A 20,473-nucleotide genomic window follows, 5' to 3' on the forward strand; every position below is an offset into this window, starting at 1 on the left:
CTGAGCACATGGAAAACTGGATGGAAATGAAAATTTTTTTATATGCCAAAGTTTCCCTGACCCTGCAAAATGTAATTATGGAATCTAGGGATAAGGCAGTTGTCATGTTTTTGCCTTGTCCTTCTCTTTTATAGCTATGGAAAGAATAACCATCAAAGATTTTATGATGCTATGTTTAAGCTAACTCATGGCTATGATTTAAAACTATCTGATTTAAAACTATCTGATTTTAACTATCTGATTTAAAAGCAACCTGGAGTGATTTTATTAATAGAAAATAGGGCAGAACTGAGATAACCAAATCTTGTAGTTTAATTATATACTTATAATGGAAGGGTGAAAAATTACACCTAAAATTTTTGAAAATCAGCCATCTCTCAAAGAAATAGTAAATGCCAGTACACAGAAAGATATTCAGCCTTACTAATAATCAAGAAATGTAAGATAAAATAGCATATACTACATCTCATTTGACACATTGAATTAGAAGGCTTGTTGTTGACAGAGCATGAGAAAATAAGCACAGTCATGTACCTTTAGTGGAGCGTAAATTGGCAGCAATCTTCTAGGATACGGTTTCTTCATCTCCTTAAACCACCTGCCCACTTAGCCTCCTTTAGTGTGGAACCTTCAGCAGGACCGGACTCATGCAGGCTTTGACCATTACTGTTTCCTGCCTTCGGTGATTGGGCAGAGGTGTGGAGTAAGCTCTATCCTCAGTAACTGATTGGAGGGATTAGGTGGCAAGCCCAGAAATTCAGGAGGTAAACTTTGAGCAAGGATAGGCAGGAGATAGGAAAAATTTGACAGGTAATTGCTTTTCCTTTCTTTTATTTTTCCTTTTCTTGCTGGCTGCAAGATGCAGTGGTTCATAACCTGAATGGAAACTATCTTGTATGACCTCGGTCAGTGAAGCCAGCTTCTTAACAGTACCATCTTTTATTTGCTTTTCCTCCTTTCATGCCTCACTTCCCTTTTCCTCTCATCCTTCATATTCCAGGATTTCACTTCCGGAGAATTCCTTAGCTTGGAAACCTTGCCTCAGGTTCTTTAGGGAATCTAGGTGAAGAAACCAACAGTCCCACTTCTGAGACTCTAGTCTATGAATACACCTGCAGGTTCTAGAAGATAGACGTATGTGTTTGTACATTGTGGTATTGTTTGCATTACTGAAAAATTAGAAACGATCTAAATGGTCATCCACAGGGAAATGGTTCAGACGATAGAATAGAATACTATCCAGCCATAAAAGGAATGATTTAGAAAATTGTCCATGGTATATTAAGATAAACAAAGTGCAGGACATTACATTTAGTTTGATCCCATTTTGGGATATTAAGCCACCCCTAAAATCAGGTGGGCACAGGCACAATATTGAAAGAAATGATGTGGGATAGGGGAAGAAAATAAGGAAACAGAGGGATTTTTACTTTTTACTTTATACACTTCTATAAGATTAAATTTTTTTCACATCGAACATCTGATAAAAAAATGGAAAAAGAATTTGCTACTTGCCAGGTGTGGTGGCACATGTCTGTAGTCCCAGGTACTTGGTAGGCTAAGGTGGGAGGATTGCTTGAGCCCAGGAGTTTGAGACCAGCTAGGGCGACACAGCAAGACCCTGTCTCTAAATGAAATAAAAGAATTTGTTACTTAAATGATACAGGCACTGCGACAATTACTAATATTAAAAATGTAGAAAAAATATGTTTTGGAGATAGAAAATATACCAGAGTGTTTAGTTCATCCAACATTAATCTTTGGAGATCAAATAAGAACTGAGTTTTTAACTTTATGATACATGTGTATACATTTACATATATATACATGTATATACATACATATATGGATTTACTATAAGCTGGACATTATTCTAAGTGCTTTATATCTATTGTCTTATTTACTGGTCACAACAGTTCTACAAGGTAAGCACTGCTTTTATTCCTGTCTTACAGATAAGAAACTAAGGCCTAGAAAACTTTAAGAAAAACAAAACCAAACCCATGCCCCATGTCATATAGACTTTACAGTGCCAGAAAATTGATCTAATTCTGCTTGACTCCAGAGCCAGAGTTTGTAACTGTACTGCTTCTAATTCAGTCCTGTGGTACCTAGTTATCACAACCTGTGTGTGCTCTGATTATAAAGCTTCCTATATGCTACTGGACATAGATAGCTAAGCTTTATTGTCTTGGTGGATGGGAAGAGATTTTTTCCCCCCATAGTAGAAGTAGCCTTTATTTTTCCTGGTTTTAAAAGCACTATGCTTCTTACAGAAACTTTCAGACAACGCAGAGGAATTTTTGGATGAAAATAAGAATTTTCTTAAAAGATAACCATTGTTAATGTTTTGATGTTTATGTTTTGAATTTTTTCTATGTGCATTCACACACATGCATAGTTTGACTTTTATTTTTTCCTCAAAATACGATCATACTACTCAGGTGTTTTTTTTTTTTTTTAAAGAAATCTGCTTTACTTCCCAATTAGCACAGTCATTTTTCTATGTCAGTATATGTAGGTATATATAATTTCTAATGATTACATAGTATTCTGTTGTATGGATAAATTTTATTTAGCCAATATTCTATGTTTGGATTTTAGATGTTTTCATCTTTTTTCCCCTCTTATAGGTAATGCTACCATAAACATCTTTTTACTTATATTTTTAACGTACTTATCTAATTATTTCTTCAGGATAAATTCCCTGCAGTCAGTGGCTAAATTTTACAGTTTTTGTTATTGATCGATGACCTAGACTCATCGAACAGTGCATTGTCTAGGGAGAAATACAGTGTGATGTTTTTTATTAGTCCCTTGTGACTTTTCATTAATGGGTAATAATTACTGAGTACTCACACTGGATGTTGAATACCTGCTGTGAACCCACATCACTAGCTCAGAACTTTTCTCTGGGTGAATCTGTGACTACAAACTGTGAGCCAGAGTTGTTTCATAATAAAGGATGGAAACAAGATATGACAATATTACTCCATAGGATTTGGAAGAAAAAGAATGAAATGTAACTTTAAAACTATGTGGTTTATACTTTTTTCTTTACAAAGTATTTATCTACTTATGTTATAATTGACTTTTTACTTGTCTCTTTTCTCCTTTAGACTTTAAGCTCCAAGAGGTTAAGAAAACATATCTGTCTGGGTCACCGTTATACTCCCAGTTAGAAGGCAGTAACTAGAAGTTGAGTTAATAAGTAGGAAATAGTACATATATACAATGACGTATGGCATCTGGTTCCTAGATTGCTTGTAGAACCACAACTACCAGGCTTTTTGGGTATATGTTATGACGTTGCTAAAAAATAGTATTTTAAAACTACAAACGGGTGCTCACTTCCGCAGCACACATACTAGAATTGGAACAATACAGAGAAGATTAACATGGCCCCTGCACAAGGATGACACACAAATTTGAGAAGTGTTCCATATTTTTAAAGAATCCTTATTCAATAAATGGTGCTGGGAAAATTGGATAGCCACATGTAGAAGATTGAAACAGGATCCACACCTCTCACCACTCACAAAAATTAATTCACGATGAATAACAGACTTAAACATAAGGCATGAAACTATAAGAATTCTGGTAGAAGAAGTTGGAAAAATTCTTATACATACTTGGCCTTGGCAAAGAATTTATGAAGAGGATCCCAAAGGCAATCACAGCAACAACAAAAATAAATAAATGGGACCGAAATAAATTAAGAAGCTCTGCACAGCCAAGGAAACAATCAATAGAACAAATAGACTACCTACAGAATGGGAGAGAATATTTGCATGCTATACATCCTATAAAGAGCTAATAACCAGAATCTACAAAGAACTCAGGCAAATCAGCAAGAAAACATCAAACAACTCCATTAAAAAGTGAGGAAAAGACATGAACAGAACCTTTTCAAAAGAAGATAGACAAATAGCCAATAAACATATGAAAAAATGCTCAACATCTCTAATCCTCAGGGAAATGCAAATCAAAATCATGAGATATCACCTAATTCCAGTGAGAATGGCTTTTATCAAAAAGTCCTAAAACGACAGGTGCTGGCATGGTTGCAGAGAGAAAGTAACACTTATACACTGTTTGTGGGACTGCAAACTAGCACAACCTCTATGGAAAGCAGCATGGAGATACCTCAAAAAACTAAAAGTATACCTACCATTGATCCAGCAATCCCACTACTGAGTATTTACCCAAAGGAAAAGAAAGACATTTTATAAAAAAGATACTTGCACTTGAATGTTTATAGCAGCACAATTCACAATTACAAAGATGTGGAAATAGACCACATGCCCATCAATACATGAGTGGATTAATAAAATGTCATATATGCATATCATGGAATATTACTCAGCCATGAAAAAGGTGAACCAATACCTCTTGTATTAAGATGGAACTGGAGACCATCCTTCTCAATGAAGTATCACAAGAATGGAAAAACAACACATGTACTCACTATTAAATTGGAACTAATTGATCAACACTTGTGCACATATGATAATAAAATTCAATGGAAAAAAATGGAAGCAGGAGGGAGGGGAGAAGAGGGGATGGGTAAATTCAGTCCTGATGGGTACAGTGCACACTATCTGGATGATGGACACACTTACAACTTTGACTCAAACTGTACAAAAGCAATTCATGTAAGCAGAACATTTATACCCCCATAATATTCTGAAATTAAAAAATAAAACTACAAAGGGAAAACTAATATTCTCAATTTGTTTACTTAAACCATATCATTTTATATGTCCATACCATTTCATAATATGAGATGGTGAACTATCATTCTGTTTCCACATTATGTGGTCTAATTATAAACTCAGGGTCAGATCTAAACTGGGAGGCAGCAGCCCAATAAATCATTATTACAGGTGATATGCCCCAGAGGAGTATTTACCAGTTACTTTAGCCAACTTATAAATGAGTAGTTTAAAACCACAAGTAATTAGATAAGGTCAAGAGTAAAAAATACCTATAAAATGGATGGTAGCATTCTTCATTTTCTTTGAGGATGTCACCTGTTTTATGCTGATTGTTCTAAGTTATTCGTATTCTCTGATGGGTGTTTCAACTTTCACCTTTTAATAGTAAAACTGAAATAATCTTGATTATAACCACTAGAAAACAAAAATGAATCACTTAAAAGTAGTAAGTTTATTGGATGAATTAACATTTAAGGTTTTGGCACCCATGAGCTATTTAATGGGCATTTTGTGCATAGGCGAACTATTAATTAAAGGTAAATTTTAGTGAAGACTTATACTAATTATTTTAATAATAAAACACAGTATTTAAAAAATTTGAATACACCCAATAAACATCATTAATTTCATTCTCCAGCAAATTAAGAAAACAGGAAGTATTGGGAAAGTGTTAATCTCTTGTTGAATAAGCATTATAATTAACCTGCCAAACTACCTACAAATAGTAAATACCCAGTAAATATTTTTATAGAAATGTGGTTATAAATAGTCCCAGGAAATTCATCTTGAATATGCTATGTTTACATTTCCATTTTATGCTCTTGGTTATTGCTTTAAAACTGCATATAATTAGAATAAATATTAATAACAAGCGAATAGTTTGATTTTGTATTTTCAGTCAAAGCTTAATAAGCTAAACCTTTACTCCCAAAATAGTATCTTAAATGAATACATGCAGCTTAGCAGCTTCAAAGGTTTTCATGACATCATGTATGCTTGATTTTTCCCTTTGTAAAATTGCAGAGTGTACACAACTAGATGTGTAATAATCCTTTCTCTGTATAAGCATCCCTTATTTAATAGAATTCAGAATAAAAGGAATTTATGAATTAAATAACAAATTGACTTTAATTTTTCCTCTTCTCCATGGAACTTGAGAAACTTGACCTCGTACGTATATTAGCAGAGAGAATACCAAATGCCTGTTACTGTGTATGTGATAGTTAAACTAAAATGAATGTGTGAGAAGACTTTTAAAAATATACTAAGAGCCATTGGTGAGAGCCCTAATCCTAGTAAACAGAACTTTATATTGGGAAGAGAATAGTCACAAAGGTCTAATCTTCTATACACCTGTCATCATCAGGATATTCATTAGCTGTTTGTAAGCTGTGAGTCCTAGCTAATTTGATCTGAGTCTCCTTAGCTAAACTAGGATTGAATATTTCAGTCTCTGGCTTTGTGAACCTTTGTGAAAAGGTCTCCATGCAAGGAGACCTTTTAAAAACTGGTCAGATATAATTGGGAAGAATGTTAGTAAATAGAAAAGTAAATTATGAAGAAGGTACAAAAAGCTAAATTATCATGATTTTAAAATTAGAAATGTTAAGGTGGGCTGGAGCCAAATTACTAACATATTAATATTAGATATTTCTCTTGAATAACTGGACTATTTTAAGCTGTTAGATTACCAGATTGCCTAATGAATTTGTCACTTTCAGTGTCTTAATGTTATGAATAATTTTAGTGTTTTATAATATGAATTATTTTAGTGCTTTATACACTGAGATCCTAAAAAATATCATTACTTTTATTAGAACTTTAAAGTTCTAATAAAACTTTCTAATAAAACTTTGAAGCTGTATGTTTTTTAAAAATTTGGTATATTCTAAGTGTGATTGTATTATATATGGAGATGAACAGTTGTATAGTGGAGTATATGTTCCTCTTTATAATGAAGGTTAATAGGAAAATGACAAAAAATAGTTTATATTAAACTTCTTAACCATTAACTTAAATCTAAGTTTTAGTTCTTTCAGAGTCCTTTGTAACATGTATTTCTCTCCTCAAAATTATGAATCCAGACTTAATCTCTACATACTACATACTGTAAATTTGACTCTCATCTGACATGCTCATTGTTCCTCAAATATGATAGATTTATTATTATTTTTATTATAATAATATTATTTATTTATTATTATTATTAGCCTTTTTTTAATTCATGCTGTTTCCAGAAATGCTGCCTTTACTGTGTTGACCCATGTTTTTTGTTTTTTTTTAAGTGGTGGTTAATTCCTGCCTCTCTAGTCCACACTGATTTCTCCCTTTCTGTAAATCAGTCACATACATTGTTTATGGCACACATTTTAATATTTGATCTTATTTGTCTTATATGATTTCCGATCTGTGCGGCAACATATCCTAAATTCCTGGTATTACTAAATGTCTTGATATCAGGTACCTTGATTAATACACCTTTTGGTAATGAGCTCAGTGTTTAAGAGAGTAACTGCTTAAAGATACTTACTCTGTGGATCTCTTGCCCCTACACATTCTCCGCTCAGGTACACCTGTGATTTCTTCCAGGCTTGTTTTAGTTGTTGATATGTTCCAATATGGTAGCCATGCTGGGGAGAGGGAGCCAAGGATATGTGTTTAGTCTACCTTCTTCCTATTGTTTTTAGGTAAAGTTTGCTGTTTCTATTGTCTGTCTTATGTTTCTAGGTTTCCAAGGTCCTTTATTCAATATAATTTTTGAATACTGAGTAAGCTTTTGTTATAGTGTGATATTATAAAAGATAATTTGTTTGGACTCTTGATCAACATTTAGTCACATTCATTGTGTGAGGTTTTCTGATATTTTTCTTAGTTAATTGGAAAATATAGGTGGAAATACCTTTTAGAATTGCATATTAGTTGTTACTATTTCATGCTGTATCCGTCTTTCATCAAAAATGTTCTGTGTGTCTGCTATACCTATAATCAGTGTGTTCACACTTTTCATGTGCTTTCTTAGGGTGGAATTCCTGGACTAACTGCAACCTAGGTGAAGTTTTGCTATGTATTCTCTTTGAGGTGATCCTCAGTAGTAACAAAATACCAGAGCAATTACTGCACCCACATTAATGGTCTTTCTAATCTCCAACCTTGCTTGTAATTGCTGCTGTCAAGTACAATTATTGTCTGCCCAGGTTTCTTTCCCTGGGGGCAGTTGTGCCATGCTTTGATACAGAGTTAGAAAATGAGAAGAGAGTTTCTGAAACTTTTTGAGAGTTTTGCTTATAAGCCCGCTTACTTTGAGAATTTAAAGCTATAAAATTACATTGCCTTTTTTATTTTTTATAAGACTGGAAATACACCAAGTTTAGCAATACTAATCTTTTCCTTTGTGTTCCTATTCATGTGTTCCATCAAAAATCATTTGTAGTGATTGAAATGTTCTGGGAAGATGGTAGTGGCTGTAGCATAGTTTTTGAATACTCCCCAATGCTTCGTTAACAGAATAACTAGGATAGCATAACCAAAATCTCTTGGGTAGTATTTCTAACAAAACTAGTTAACAGAGAAAATAGGGGAAAACCACCAACAGCTACAAAATTTGTTAAAAAAAAAAAAAAAAAAGATTTGTGTGGCACTGGCATCTCTGTAGGAAGAAGCAGTAGGGAGCCTTAGTGTCCTGTGAATGGCAGATCCTAAAATAGCAACAGGTAAAGCCTAGAGGGATTTTTGCACACATCAATTCAAGACTCAGTACAATAGGTTCGTGGTAAGGTTCTTTTGAGCTGTCTAGGCTCTAAGCTTCCAAAATTATCAATGACTAACCCACCAAAGCTCTCTTCTGGTATAAAGCCTCAGGCTGAGAGCAATCTGCTGGGAATTTAATCAAAATCAACTAGGACAAAGACAATAAAGACAAAAAAACCAGATAAAAGTGAAAGAGGGGACCAGAGCTAAGTGATCTTGAAAGTGTCCCAGGTGCCAATTTTTTTTAAACACTTAATGAAAACAACAGAAAAGGGGGATGTAAATCAAAAATCTCTCCTGGCCTATATTTCTATCTTAAAAATGCAAGAACATTAAACTCAGGTAAAGATAAGCAACAGAGAGCATTATGGTTGAATTCCATACCAAGTTACTATAATGAAGGATAATATTTTGTTCTTATAACATTCAGAAGTTCGTGAAAATAATGAAGGTATGCTAATATTATTGTGGGTCTTGGTAGGATTGCTATATGCTTTCCAAAAGAATAATGCCATTTAAGAAGGTCATTAGGGCCATTAACTTATTATTAGTACCTGTTTCACTACAATTTTACTGGCTTGGGTGATGTTGTTATTTTAATGGTGCTAGTTAAAAATCCAGTGCTCATTGTTTTAATTTGCGTTTTTCAAACTATTAAGGAATGTTGAACATTTCTCTAATTATTGGTGTAACATTATTGGTATTTATGTACGGGTATGTGACTGGAACCCTAAATCTCTATGTAGCTTCACATATCTAATTCTTGCCTGCTTATAATTATGGTGTGTTTATCCATTGGATCCTTACATAGGAGATCACTTAAGGATTATCATTATATCATTATAAGGATATATTGCTTATAATGTTATAGAAATATTAGCTATTTGTTTTGCTTAAAATACAGTTTTATTTTCCTATTTATTTTTGCTACATTATTATAGAAATGCTAGTTTATGTATTTGAATATGTCGATCTTTTATGATTTCCTTTGCTGCTTAAAATCTAAGAAAATTATCGTCTGAATAGATATGATAAATACTGTATTTGGAATAATTTTCTAAGGAAAATTTATATTTTGATCATTGTTACACTTCTGGAAAATTAGTCATAAAACCTGAAGTTAATTTTCTATTACAGCCATCTAAAAATATTGAGTAAAATACTTAACAAAGATAAGTGCCTTACATGTTGTACATTGGAAGCTGGGCATGAATACAAGTGATAATCTTTTGTACCTTAATTTTAAAGCACTCTAGCACCAAGACAATTGACAAAAGCCAGGAAATTAAGATAAAATTGATAAAATATTTATTTTTAAATTCCATTGTAGGATAGTAGAGAGCAATTTACCATTTTTTGTTTTTTTGTTAGAGTGATGGCATTAAAGACTAAGGGACTATAAAGGAATCATTGGAGTTCTGTTGATCATATTATATGGAAAAATTATCTCATTTTTGTGGTATAAAGTATTTTATAAAAATCTTTTTTAGTTTTTTCATCTTATTTAAAACATTTTTTAAAAAAATTTTTAAGAGATAGAGTCTCATTTGTTGCCTAGGTTAGAGTGCTGTGGCATCATCATAGCTCACTGTAACCTCATACTCCTGGGCTCAGGCAGTCCTCCTGCTTCAGCCTCCTCAGTAGCTAGGACTGCAGGCACAAACTACCACATCTAGCTAATTTTTATGTAGAGACAGGGTCTCACTATGTTGTCCAGGCTGATCTCAAACTCCTGGCCTCAAGCAATCCTCCCAGTTGGCCTCCCAAAGTGCTGGGAATACAGGTGCAAGCCACCATGCTTGGCAGTTTTTTCTGTCTTTTAAAAATTTGTTAGCTAATATATATAGTATATATACCAAAAATTTTAGGAAAGGCTGAAATTTTGAGGTTTGGATGAAATATCTACTTGCACATATCATTTCTGCTCTCTTTATATTTAAAAATTGTTTTCCAATACCAATTTAAGCATTTATACAATATTTCTAGACAATTGACATCCTTATAAATGTCTAATTTTTGAGTTTTTTTGGAGATGATTTTTTTTAAACTCTGCTGTATGTTTGTAGTTTCAAGAGAAACTAAGGTTAAAAATAGATTTATGGAATTTCTCTTTCTTGAGAAATTTTGTAAATATTACTGTTATAAATAGCAACCAACAATATTTTCATGGTAAAGTTTTCTTTTGTAATGCTCTTAATGCCAATAGTAGATGAGATGAGATCGATATTTTTACTTTTCTATGTAGAGATGAATAATTATGTTTCAGGAAAAAACAATAATTGAATGTTTTTCAAGGATCATTAGAAAAATGTTCTTCTTTTAAGGATTTAGAATTGCATCATTAGTCTATTAACTAAATTGTGCATAATTATAATTTAGCTTCAAAAAATTAGTGTTACATGTTTAATTTTAAAGTTTTTACTTTGAACTAATGAAGTACCTTATGTAAAAATTTTAAAAGTACACTTAAGAAACAGAAAAATATTTTAATTCAGAATATTGTCAATATGTAATTACAGTTTCCAAAATAGCTTGGGGAAGTAGGATAGTTTAATAGAAAGAATATAGACTTTGAATATCAGAAGATCTTGGTTTAAATCCTAATTCTGCTGCTTAATATGAGGTACTGAGGTACTTCACTTTCTTCTGTTTTCTAATCTGTAAGATATATTTCATCAAATCTAAGGCAAATATTTAATTTTTAACATTTTAAAAATCTGAATCTTAAAATTGTTGGTGTATTATATTTAATTGGCTGTGTTTTTTCATTCATAGCATTATAGAAAATAAGGGTGTTTCTTATAATTAATGATGTCTTAGATTAAAATGAAATACAGTGATAATGCCAACTTTATAGAATTGTTTTAACATTGAAATAGGATAATATAAGCATATAGAAGATACTCCTTAAGTACCAGTTTTCTCTTTTTCTTATGACAGAGGTATTTTGTTTGTTTTGGAGATTTGTTGTTTTATCAGGAGAATCAGAAATTTAGAGCTATTTGGTAAAGACTCATGTTTCAATATTTTAAGTCCCCACATCAGAACATCTTGTGTCTGTGTTTTTGAGACAGTTTTGCTTTGAGAAATGTCCATTATTTGGCCAAGAATAATATATCAGCTAACACTTATATAATGTCCACTTTGCACTGATACTGTTCTATTTACATATGTATTTTAAGTCCTTAAAACAACAATATGAGATGGATACTGTATTCCCATTTTTACATATGAGAAAACCAAGGCAGAGAGGTAAATTAATTTGCCCAGAGTCTTACTGTTAGAACTATAAATGAATTAAACAAACAAACTAGTAAAACAGAATCTCAAAAGCAGCACATAGAAGAAAGAAACCTCTTCTTTGTATATATTAGCCGATTAATCTCTGGAATGGTTACTTTTTCAGATAGAAAAGAAAGTTTCACACAGTTTTAAAATCTTGATTCTGAAACTGACCAAGGTGGAGTCTGAATCAAGTGATAAAGATTCAGCCAACAATTTATCTTTTCCCCTTTGAGTGAAGGAGCATTTCAGTGTCTCAACTAATAGAGTTTGAGGCAATATAAGAATTGGCAAATTATATCCTATTGGCTGCCAAATTGGAATATCTTTCTTTAACTGCTGATACAACATAAAAGTGACTTAATGGATTTTGAGTAGAGAGAAATGGAATAAACTTCTAAGCTTCTGTGAGGGACATTTCATTGGAGTGGAAATCAAGGGGCTAAAGTAGCCAAAGTTTACACCCTTTGGTAGATGAAGTGGATGGAAAGGAAAACTAATGCATCTTTGGCATCTTCATTCTGGATTCAGTTGGATAATGGCAGATTATTTTTAAAATATTATTTCTGCCTAAGATATAATCTTTTTTGTCTCCCACAAAAAGTTGACACGACCATTCCAATTTGTGTATTTGTGCAGTTGCTTTAGATAGGCTGGGGAAAGAAACACAAGAATGCAGTAAGGCAAACAATTTCTGGAGCTGACATAGGACTTATAATATTTTGCTTCCTACCAGTCAAGAGTGGAAAGAAACTGCAATATATGGGGTCTCAGAGGCCTCAGAAGGGTTTCACTTCAGTAGTGGGGCTAAATTAGGCCCTATATTAAAGGCTGCCTTGCCCCTGCCTTGCTTAAAAGTGAGGCTCCAAAAGATCAGACTGATTCCAAGCAACTTAACTCATGCCAGAACAAAGCCCAACATATTTAAAGGAACACAGCAAAATCCAAGCAGGAATGTAAAATTTACAATGCCTGGCTTATAGGAAAAGTCTTTCAGGCATGCCAAAAAAAAAAAAAAAAAAAAAAAAAAAAACTCCATAGGAAAATCTGCCCCAGGAGAAAAACCTGTCAATAAAAGTAGATGTTGAAATGATAGAGATGATGAATACCAGAAAAGGACATGAAAACACCTATTATATGTGAGAGAAATGGAAAATACAAATAGACCCAAATGGAAATTCTGGAGATGAAAAAAATATATTATCTGAAGTGAAAAATATATTGGATAGGATTAACAACAGATAAGATATTGCACAAGGAAAGACCAGTTAACTTGAAGATGTAACAAGTGTAACTAATCAAAGTGAAGCACAGAGCATAAAAAGACTGAAAAAAAAAAAGGAATAGAACTCCAGTAAGCTATAGGAAAATATCAAGCAATGTAGCTTGCATGTAATTGGGGTTCCAAAAGGAAGAACAGAGAGAAGACAGAAAAACATTTAAAAATAATGGCTGAAATTTTAAACATTTCATAAAAACTATAATGCAGAATTTTTCAATCTTTGTACCATTGATATTCTGGGCTGAAAAATTCTTTATTGTGGAGGGCTGTCCTGTGCATTGTAGGACATTTAGCAGCACCTCTGATCTCTATTCACTAGATGCCAATAGTGTGACAACCAAAAATTGCCCCAGACACACCAAATATCAGGGGGGCCTGAGGGGAGGTGGGGGACAAAAAAAGTTGCCCCTAGTTGAGAATCACTGTCATAAGTGCATAGATTCAAGAAAGTTAATAAACCCCAAGCAAAAGAAATGTAACCAAGATATATCACTATACATCAAAATATTGAAAACCAGTGAAAAAAAGAAAATCTTAAAAGCAGCCAGACAAAACATATGATATAGAGGAACAAAGGTAGAACTACAGCAGTCTCCTTTTCAGAAGTCTGAGGCCAAATAGGCTGTTATCAAAAGGAAAAGAATATCAATCTATCATTCTGTATGCATATAAAATAGCTTTCAAAAATGAAGATGAGGCCAGCACAGTAGCTTATGCCTGTAATCTAGCAACTTTTGGAGGCCAAGACAGGAGGATTGATTGAGGTCAGGAGTTCAAAACCAGCCTGGGCAACATAATGAGACCCCATCTCTAAAAAAAAAATTATAAATTAGCCAGGCGTGGTGGCACACTCCTGTAGTTCTAGCTACTGGAAAGGCTGAGACACGAGGATAGCTTAACCCAGTAGTTTGAGGCTACAGTAAGCTATGATTGTACCACTACACTCCTGCTTGGGTGACAGACCCGTCTCCAAAGAAAAAGAAAAAAAAAAGGTGAAATTTATGTAACATGATAGTGAACATTTATGAAAAACCTAGAGGTGCCATCACACTCAATAATGAAAGATTGAAAGCTTTCCTCCTAACATCCAGAATAAGACATGGTTGCCTGCTTTCACCACCGCTATTCAACATTGTACATGTAAATTCCAGCCAGAACAACTAGATTAAAAAATAAAAAAGCAGCATCCAAATTGGAAAGGAAAAAGTAAAATCTCTGTTCATAGATGATATGATCCTATACATATATAGAAAATCCAAAGAATCTACTAAGAAACTACTAGATAATAAACTAATTCAGCAAAGTTGCAAGATACAAGATCAATGGGTAAAAATTTCTTTCATTTCTGAGTATAGTTATTTAATTTTTCTCTATTTTTTCTTAATCTAGAAGAGCTGGTTCCTTTTTGTCACTGAATAATATTCTATTTTGTGGATGTACCATTTGTTTATCCATTAAAGGACATACTGGATTTTAGCCATTCTAATAGATGTATAATTTTTCTCATTGTTGTTTTAATTTGCATTTCCCTAATGACATGATGTTGAACATCTTTTCATCTATTTATTTGCCATCTATGTATGTTCTTTGATAAGGTGTCTGTTCAGATCGTTTACTCATTTTTAATTGGGTAATTTGTTTTCTTATTGTTGAGTTTTAAGGATTCATCAGATATTTTGGATACCAGTCCCATATAGGTGTTTTGCAAAGATTTTTTCCCAGTCTGTGGCTTGTCATTTCATTGTCTGAACAATATCTTTCACAGAGCAGAAGTTTTTAATCTTAATAAAGACCAACTAATCAATTTTTTCTTTCATGGGTCATGCTTTTGGTGTTGCATATAAAATGTCTTTGCCAAACCCAAGATCACCTAGGTTTTCTCCTATGTTACCTTCTAGAGTCAGTTCTTTTTCAAGAAGCTATGCTTGACACTCTATGCTTGGCTCTATCTCTTTTTCTTATCCTTTAGTATCTAGTTTTCTCATTTTTCATTTTTATTATTTAGTAATCATCTCTTGAGCACCAAGTGTGTTTCAACTTTACCAATGGAGCATATGTTTAGAATATGATTGTATTGAATAAAATAAGTTCTCCCTTTGATAGTACAGATGTTACTTGACCTACGATGAGGCTACGTCCTGATAAATCCATCATAAGTCAAAAGTATTGTAAATTGAAAATGCTTTTAATATCCTGATAAACTTATCATAAAGTCGAAAAATCCTAAGTTGAACCATTGTAAATTGAGGACCATCTGTACTTTTTTTTAGTATAAGGAAAATCATTCTCTATCCAAGAAATTCTTTGCAGCATTTATTCTCTAAGAATGGTCCTCAGAAAATGGAGAGATCTGGCATTTACTTAGAGCATCTTATTTTCTAGCATCATGCTAATGTACTTTATATACTTTGTCAATCATGTTAATAATAGTTTACGATTTTGTAACTTTGTTTCTATCGAAAGTTGATAACTAACTTGATTCATCTCCTTAAAAATTTCCACCATTTTTTGAAATATTAGTTCCCCCAGTAGTGTTAAAAATTGATAGAATAGGCTGTCTCCTCAAGCCAATGACTCACAGACCTAAAAAATAAAATAAAGGAAACAACAATAAAATACCTTCTTTAAAGAAAAAAAATATGGGGATTGCCTTTAATTTTTGAAGTAAAGTAGGCATTTTGCAGTGAAATTAAACAACAAAATAATTTAATTTTGACTCTAAAATAATATTTATATTCAGAGTCAAGAGTTTTCACTTTTATAGGATGTCCTAGTCTAAAAACCAATATTCCAGAGGATGTAGGCTTTTACAGAGGTTGCAGTTTGATCCTTTCAGAAAATATGTATCCAAGATCCTTGCTTCCACATAACATATTTAGAAGAATCTTATTTCTAAATTAATCTTTTGTATTTTTGAGAATATATAGGGGCAAAGCCTATTGAATCCTTGAGTTTGGAAGGCATTTCCACAGCAGTTTGCTTCTTTTTTCTTTTATTTTAGATGTAAGCCTCCTTTCTTATCCCTCCCTTCCTTTTTTCTACCTAAAAATATTTTTAAAATTTTTCTTTGTGATTGAATTTGAAGTTTTACCATAATTTAGCTTATTTCATATTTGGGAACTTTAATTTTATAAATCGATATTTGATTTTACTGATCCCATTCATGTCTGGTATTTATATTTCATTTCATTTTTTCACATGAACATCCATATTTTCCACATCAAACATCATCTCACAGTCAACTAGGGGAATCACTTTTTGGTGGCTTGAGAAGGTGGTGCTGGAATGACCTTAGATTGCCAGTGGATATCCATTCCACTACTGTGATGACCTGAGAGTCCTATCGCCTTTCTTATATCACTTTAAAATTGTTAACAGGGCTTGAAGAAATGGTAAACTCCTTAGTATTTCTTAGCAAAGTAATATTGTGTAACTGTTTTAAATACACACTGCTTTAATCCATGTCTTTTTTTTCTACCTTCCCCTCCCCCACCCCCACAGATACCAGAGAAGAAAGGAAAAGAAGCAAATTCTGGTTTTGGTGGGCCAGTAGTTAGTTCTCTGTATCATGAGGAAACCATCAGGTAATTTCTTTTCTGCTCTTAGATAATAGGAATCTGTGTGTGTGCAAGCACGCATGTTTGTACTTGTATATGTGTATATATGTTTAATCCTGAAATCTTCAATTTGTGAAGCACTATTTCTTAACACAAAACTGATTTGGTGATACCTCTAGTAGGATAATAAATGGCATGAAAGAATGTTTTAGGTGTATAACCTTTAAAATCAATAAATGTCTGAACCAGCACCAGATGATGTGTCTTAATAAGTGATAATAATTACTTTTCATCAATGTCTGATCATTAACTGTCTGAATCAGTGTCTCCCACTGATTCAGTGCCCACCCCAATCTTTAATGAGAAACAAAAGCTTGCCTTGCCAACTAAATCTGACTTTCCTCAAAATACCAGTCTTTCTTTTAAAGATTTTAATGTTCATAATTAATTTAATTTAATTAAAAGTGATTTTAATTTACTCTAAATTAAAAGTCATTTTGGAGTGTAAGATGGTATAGCCACTATGGAAAGCAAGCAATAATCAAAAAGTTAAAAATAGAATTACCATATTATCCAGCAATCCCACTTCTGGATATGTATCCAGAAGATTTGAAAACAGGATTGCAAAAACATATTTGCACACCCATATTAATAGCAGCCCTATTTACAGTAGCCAAGAGGTGGATGCGATCAAAGTGTCCATTGAGGGATGAATGGATAAACGAAATGTGGTATATACAATGGGATATTATGTAGCCTTAAAAAGGAAGGAAATTTTGACATATGCCACAAGATGCATGAACCTTGAGAAAATGAGCCAGTCACAAAAAGACTAATACTGTATACTTATATGAGGTTTCTAGAGTAGTCAAATTCATGGAAATAAAAAGTAGAACAGGGATTTCCAGGGGTGAGGAGAAGGGAATGGGGTAGAGTTTAAGTTTTGCAAGATGCAGTAGTTCTGGAAATTACACAACAGTATGAAGATACTTAACACTACTGAGCTGTATAAATGGGTAGGTGGCTAAATTTTATATTATGTGATTTTTGCCACATTAAAAAAATTTAACCCTTTGCACTCGGATGTCGAGTGTGGATAATGAGAAAAAAGCAAGCGAGTGCAAAGGGTTTAAAGATCATTTTGTATTACTTAAAGCTCTTAAGTTTTGTGTAAAATAATCTTTTTCTTTCAGCACTATGTGTGTGGGATTCTATCCTGCTTTAAAGAGTCATATGACACATTCTTCTAAGATTGTTACTTTACAAACTAAACAAAAAATAGAAATCTCTGATGTCTTACTCTTTTTGAGTTATCTGAGCATTGCTTTACTTATTTGTTAGCATGAATTAAATGAGGTCTAATTTTCAAGTGAAAAACTTGGATCACCTAAATGTACTGAAGGGAAATACTGATCTTCTTAGAATGAAGAGGATATTGTACCAACAGTTTACACTTCACCCTTGCAGAAAAGAGTTCACTGATGTTATTCACCACATAAAGAAATAGCAACATGAACTCCAGGTAGCATTATAAAAGAAAGTTATTGGTACCTCTGTGAATTAAAAACTTGAAATGCTCCTAGTTTTCACTTATTGACCAGGGTAGTCAGTTAATGCCCCGGGACCTGTCTTGAATCTATTTGCATAACAAGCACACCATTTTCACTTAGATTTGATGTTTATGTATGATGGGAAGGCTGATGGAGATTTGGGGGAAATAAAGATTTAAGGCTGCTACTGGCCTAGAGTACATTTGATCCCACTCTGATCAAATGAGCCACTTTGATCCCTGTGATGGACTCTGAGAACTCTGAGGAGCCCATAAAAGTTTTGAGGAAGCATAATTTAAAAGCCATTTTCAGAATTTAACCCTTCCTTCAACTCTAATGTATTCAGAAAGTGTTTTGGGGTTCTTAATTTGTATATTCTGTCTTTAGAGTCTTCTAAAAAATGGCATTTCAGAACCTTAACCCTACTAACCAAAATTTATTAAATGTTCAAGTCAGGAAACCTTCATAGTCATTTTACTAGGTAATAGAAGGAGAGGCAGTCATTTCTTCTCTGTTTTCCCATAGTCTTTGTTTATATTTTTGTTACAGAATTTATCATATTATACTAAATTGAATTATAATTTTTAAAAAACTTTATCCCCTACACTAAACTTTTAGTTTTTGAGGGCAAGGATCATATTTTATCCATCTCTACATTCTTACTATCTGAGGAGGTCCCAGATCTTAGCATGTGTCCAATAAAAGTGCTCAGAACTTGGGAGGTAGCTACAGCTGCTTCCCTCAAAAACTGATAGTTTAGTGAAATTTACTTATATAGAATTAGCCTCATACTTCTGGTCTCAATGATCCTCCTGCCTCAGCTGCCTGTGTAGCAGGGACTGTAGGCATGGGCCACTGTACCCAGCTAATTTTTCTGTTTTTTGTAGGTCTTGCCATTCCTCAGACTGGTCTCAAACTCTTGGCCTCCAGCAATCCTCCTGCCTCGGCCTCCCAGAGTGCTAGGATTACAAGAGTGAGCCACCATGCCTGGCCATCTTCTTCGTTTTTGAATAGTATTATTTTTAATACTTTGGGCATTTATATGGAAGTATGTTTAATAAATATTACTTGAGTGAAATATGAACCTTTGCTATGGGCAAAACTAATTAGATTTGGCCTTATTCATTAAGTCATTTAAGTATTAGTGTTCTTATGATATCATCTAAATCATATTCTGAACATATTGTTAAGATATGGAATGTTAAGAAACATGAATCTGAACAAGCCATTGAAAGCCTTTTAACTGTTATAAACAGTAATTTTGTCACTACCATATCAGATCAGAAATCACAGCAACTAGTTATATTCTTATATTGAGGGAATTCATTTTATAGTGTAACAGAATTCCATTATAACAAATTAGATCATAATAAAAATTCTTATGTACTGAAACGTTGGATTATTCCAGTGAAGGACCAGATGCAGTCCCTATGGTTTCTTAAGCATTAGAATGCAGTTGGAACAATGAAAACAGGTTATTTCTTGAAGTTATGTAATCAAATTTTCCTTGTACTTTGGTGAAATATAATACCTGATGTTTTTCTAAGAGAAAGTTGTACTTAAATTGATTGCAGTTTTGTGGCAGAATTATGTTTGGCTGAGGTGAAAGTGATGTTAGATTTTAGAGTTTTAGAAACATCAAATGGTAAATTTGATGAAAGGAAAAAGTTTTTCTATAGAACCATTGTTTTTAAGAAGGTCATAAAATAATGTATTTTAAGGTCTGTTTTGGAGACTTTAATATATAAACTTCAAATTTTTTTCACATTTGTCAAGATCAGGAAAATCAATAACAGTAATTCCACTTGATTAGGCATGGGGTTCCATGTTGTGGCAGGTTTTCTGACTAATGTGTATTATAGATGATAAGTTAAGAGCCCATTTTAGTTTTAACATAAATATTCTTGAGCCAAGGGCCACTGGGGCCAATTCTGAGCTTGCTTCCTGCCTTTTTGGTTCTGACCTTTATTTCTACTCTGTCATAGAAAGTGACAATATAATGTCACAGGTACAGATCTATGTGTTAATATCCCAGAGCCCTGACACCAATTCACCAGTTTCTCATTCTGAAGCTAGTTAATTATTCTATAATATAATAGAGGGGATATAGTGTGGGTCTAATTAAGAACAAAAAGTATGGAGCCAGACTGCTGGCATTCAAATGCTGGTTCTACCACTTACTAGCTGTATTATCTTGGGCAAGATACTTATCTGTAAATGGGGATAATTATAGTACCTGCCTCGCATGGTACTTATGTGGATTATATGAATACCTGCACACAGGCATTTTAGGACAGTATCTGGCATAAGATAAGTTACTATATAACAGCTTTCATT

The 20,473-nt window shown here is 33.1% G+C and overlaps 1 protein-coding gene and 1 non-coding gene across 3 annotated transcripts in view; both read left to right on the top strand.

Moving 5' to 3' along the window:
• Positions 1–20,473, top strand: part of ACBD6 (acyl-CoA binding domain containing 6) — a 148,849-nt gene that overhangs the window by 27,231 nt on the left and 101,145 nt on the right. For both annotated transcript variants that reach the window (XM_075997043.1, XM_012791616.2), the window contains exon 4: positions 16,531–16,613. In XM_075997043.1, the coding sequence (XP_075853158.1) occupies positions 16,531–16,613 (83 nt within the window). The remainder of the gene's footprint in view (positions 1–16,530; positions 16,614–20,473) is intronic.
• LOC142864013 (U6 spliceosomal RNA) lies at positions 3,344–3,450 on the top strand. Its single transcript, XR_012914611.1, has one exon. It is a non-coding gene; the product is annotated as a U6 spliceosomal RNA (small nuclear RNA).

The sequence above is a fragment of the Microcebus murinus genome, chromosome 23, assembly GCF_040939455.1.
Source record: "Microcebus murinus isolate Inina chromosome 23, M.murinus_Inina_mat1.0, whole genome shotgun sequence".
NCBI classification, from domain to species: domain Eukaryota; kingdom Metazoa; phylum Chordata; class Mammalia; order Primates; family Cheirogaleidae; genus Microcebus; species Microcebus murinus.